Here is a 2997-nt window from a genome sequence, read left to right as displayed (position 1 = left end):
CGTTTATAAAGACTCCCTTCAGCTCGTCTATATAGACTCTATATTTCTCTATATATTTTTCAAAAAAATCTACGCTTTGCTATAGCTTCAAAAGTTAAATATTCTATAATACTTTCTTTCAAAAATTTCCACTAAAACTTACCACAGCCACAAGGCTTCAGAGACCACTGTACCAATTAGGCCATTTAAAAATAAAATGGCAAATTGATTTTGATTTGGTAATTCGAATTTTTCGATTTTTGTAAAATTCAATATGAAAAATACTGGCCACATCAACAAAAGATTCCAAAGGCCCACAAATCCTGTATTCAAATGAAATACAAAAAATTAATAATGAGAATAATTCACAAATCTTCCCAAAGGCGGCTTACCAAAAAATAATGGAATATCGATTTTCTCCTCTGTGTCACTTTTTCTTTTGACAAACACCAAATAGGCAGCATAGAAGAATGCACTAAACAAGGCCAACAAAGCACCACGGGAAAAATTCGTATCATGGATATCGGAAATTGTTATTGTGACCTGAAATGAAAAAAAAAAAACAATTTAATTAAAAGGAAAACAACATAGGAAAAAAATATTTATACTTACCACCCCAGCAATATTCAAACCCACTGCAATAATTTTTGTTATGGTAAATTTATCACCCGTTGCTGAGGGGAAAAATGCTGCCAACACCAAGGTGAATAGGGACGAGGAGGATGATAATAAAGTCACCACTGCTGTTTCAGTCATTTCCAATGAGACTTGAAAGAGATAATTGGCCAAGAACCACTGAAAAACGAAACCAAAAATTTAATATCAATTTTCAAAATCGAAAAATCTATTGAGTATTATTTACCAAAACACAAAACAGCAATGCCGTTTTGGCTGTTTTATGATGCGACTTTTGACGACTTATACGCATACTGGCCGTATAAGAGAGTCTGGCCATTAGGGCCTCTGTTGCCTCATGTGCTGACATTTCCCGCACTTCGGCCAATTTACTAAAACGCACTGACCGTATACTGGAATCATCACTTTCGGTACCGGAAATGGGACCATTACCGATACTAGCTGCCGAGCGAATGGGAACGAATGTGGGATCACTCTGAGGATAATAAGAAATTTTAATACATTTTTTTTAATAACGAAATTGATAAAATTGATAAAATCATCTTACCAATGATGGTTGGTGGGAGTAGTAATTGTCATCTTCGGAATTTTGATCCATCATCTGAAAAGGGAAAAAATAGGAAATATTATAATAATATTGAATATTTTCAAAAATCCATTGCTTCTTATATATATATATATATATTCAAATTTATTTGAATATTTGAATTGGCTTCAACTTGGCTATAAACCCAACCTTCAGCTCGTCTATAAAGCCGACCTTTAGCTTGCCTATAAACCCGACCTTCAGCTCGCCTAAAAAGCCGACCATCAGCTCGCCTATAAAGCCCCGATCTTCAGCTCGCCTCCAAACCCCGACCTTCAGCTCGCATATAAAGCCCCGATCTATAGCTCACATTTAAAGGCCCGACGTTCAGCTCTATAAAAATTCGTTTCAACTTGTCTATATGACCACCTTCAGTTGACCTATAAAGACCATTTTCTGCCGGCATATAAATCCATCCTTGTCTGCTATAAAACTTCCTTTTGCTCTTAAAAAAAAAAAACGATATATAAAAATTATCTTACCGAATAGTTGCCATTTTGTCTATCACAGGATTCCTTCCAGGGTGCTAGCAAACCAATGATTACTAAATAAATTGTAAACATCGATGTTTTAAAATATGTGCAAAAGAAGGGCTTATCAAAGTGTTCATCGTCGTAGAGAAACTGAAAAAATCGAAAAAAACAAACAATTTATTCAAATTCAAAATTAAAGTACTCAATTCGAAATTACCTTTGTCAATTCGCTGGAGGTTACCCATATCACATTGACCATTATGAGTATGGTAACACCCAAGATTAATTTTTGTGTTCGGGTTAGCATTTTGTTGGTGTTGTGGTTGTTGTCGGTATTTTGACTCCTTGTTTGGACAAAAAGAAAATACGCAATTTTGTGAATAATGTTCTGCCCGCCGTTTTTGTGGGGTCTTCTTTCGTTTACTTGATATTTTTGTTTAAACAATATTTCTGGTTGGTAGAAGACGGCCTGGTATGGACTTCATGTTTTTTGTTTGGTTGATCTCCTTGGTGTCTGTTGTTGTTGCCCCTTTCAATATTTGTCTTCCATTGGAATTGACTGCACAAAAATTGTTGGTCTTTGGTTGGGGGGTCACAAATATTTACAACACCACCCCGTTCGTTTAACGCAAATGACGTCTTTAATATGCCGCCTTCTATTTGATTAAGTTGTTCGATGAGGGTTGGGGGCGGGGGTGGCAGAGAGGACTTGAAATTTTATCACTTTGCAAAGGCACCCCAACCAGCAGCAACAACAGCAGAACACTTTCTTGACTAATAATCGTCGCAGCAACAATGGGCAATTGTCATTTGATAAGAAGAATAGAATAGAATGGAATAGTATGCCAATTTGTTGTCCGCCCTTCCGCAACAGCTCCTCCTTTAATAATGACGGCAGCACCAGCAATTAATATGCCATATGAATTCTAAATGAGAAATTGAAAGGAGGAAGAAGAAAAAAGGAAACATTAGCATCTTTATTGTGTAGTAAAGGGTCAGTATGTACGAGCGTTTAATTCACATGTCCTCAATGTCCTTCCATAATGTAGTTAATTTATTGATTTTGATTGTCGGGTAAAAAAAAAAAATTACCAACGATGACATTGAAATACAAAAACTGCATAAATTTAAATATTTGCAACAAACGAAGCAACAGAACATTTTTACGATCCGAGGCGACCTAAGTCTTACTCGGCCAACGTCTGTCACCTCAGCCCATTGTGTAAAAGCAATAGGGCTGCTACAACAACAACAACAGAACATTTCTAAATCTTACGAGAAGAAGAAGGGAGTCTTTATAGACGAGCTGAAGGGAGTCTTCAT

At 36.2% G+C, this 2997-nt stretch overlaps 1 protein-coding gene across 1 annotated transcript; it reads right to left on the bottom strand.

Moving 5' to 3' along the window:
- Window positions 1–138: 138 nt before the first annotated feature.
- Window positions 139–2000, bottom strand: LOC133326569 (solute carrier family 35 member F5-like). The gene is made up of 7 exons (XM_061535201.1): window positions 1892–2000; window positions 1684–1824; window positions 1163–1216; window positions 842–1090; window positions 592–774; window positions 372–522; window positions 139–302 (listed from the first exon to the last, which is right to left on the bottom strand). The coding sequence occupies exons 1-7, from the start codon at window positions 1979–1981 to the stop codon at window positions 139–141; spliced, it is 1032 nt and encodes a 343-aa protein (XP_061391185.1). The 5' UTR covers window positions 1982–2000.
- Window positions 2001–2997: the final 997 nt, after the last annotated feature.

Source organism: Musca vetustissima, unplaced genomic scaffold (assembly GCF_032173495.1).
Source record: "Musca vetustissima isolate MV318-11 ecotype Yass unplaced genomic scaffold, APGP_CSIRO_Mvet_v1 utg706267, whole genome shotgun sequence".
NCBI classification, from domain to species: domain Eukaryota; kingdom Metazoa; phylum Arthropoda; class Insecta; order Diptera; family Muscidae; genus Musca; species Musca vetustissima.
Note: the sequence above shows the minus strand (reverse complement) of the source record. Positions and strands in the feature narration are given on the sequence as shown.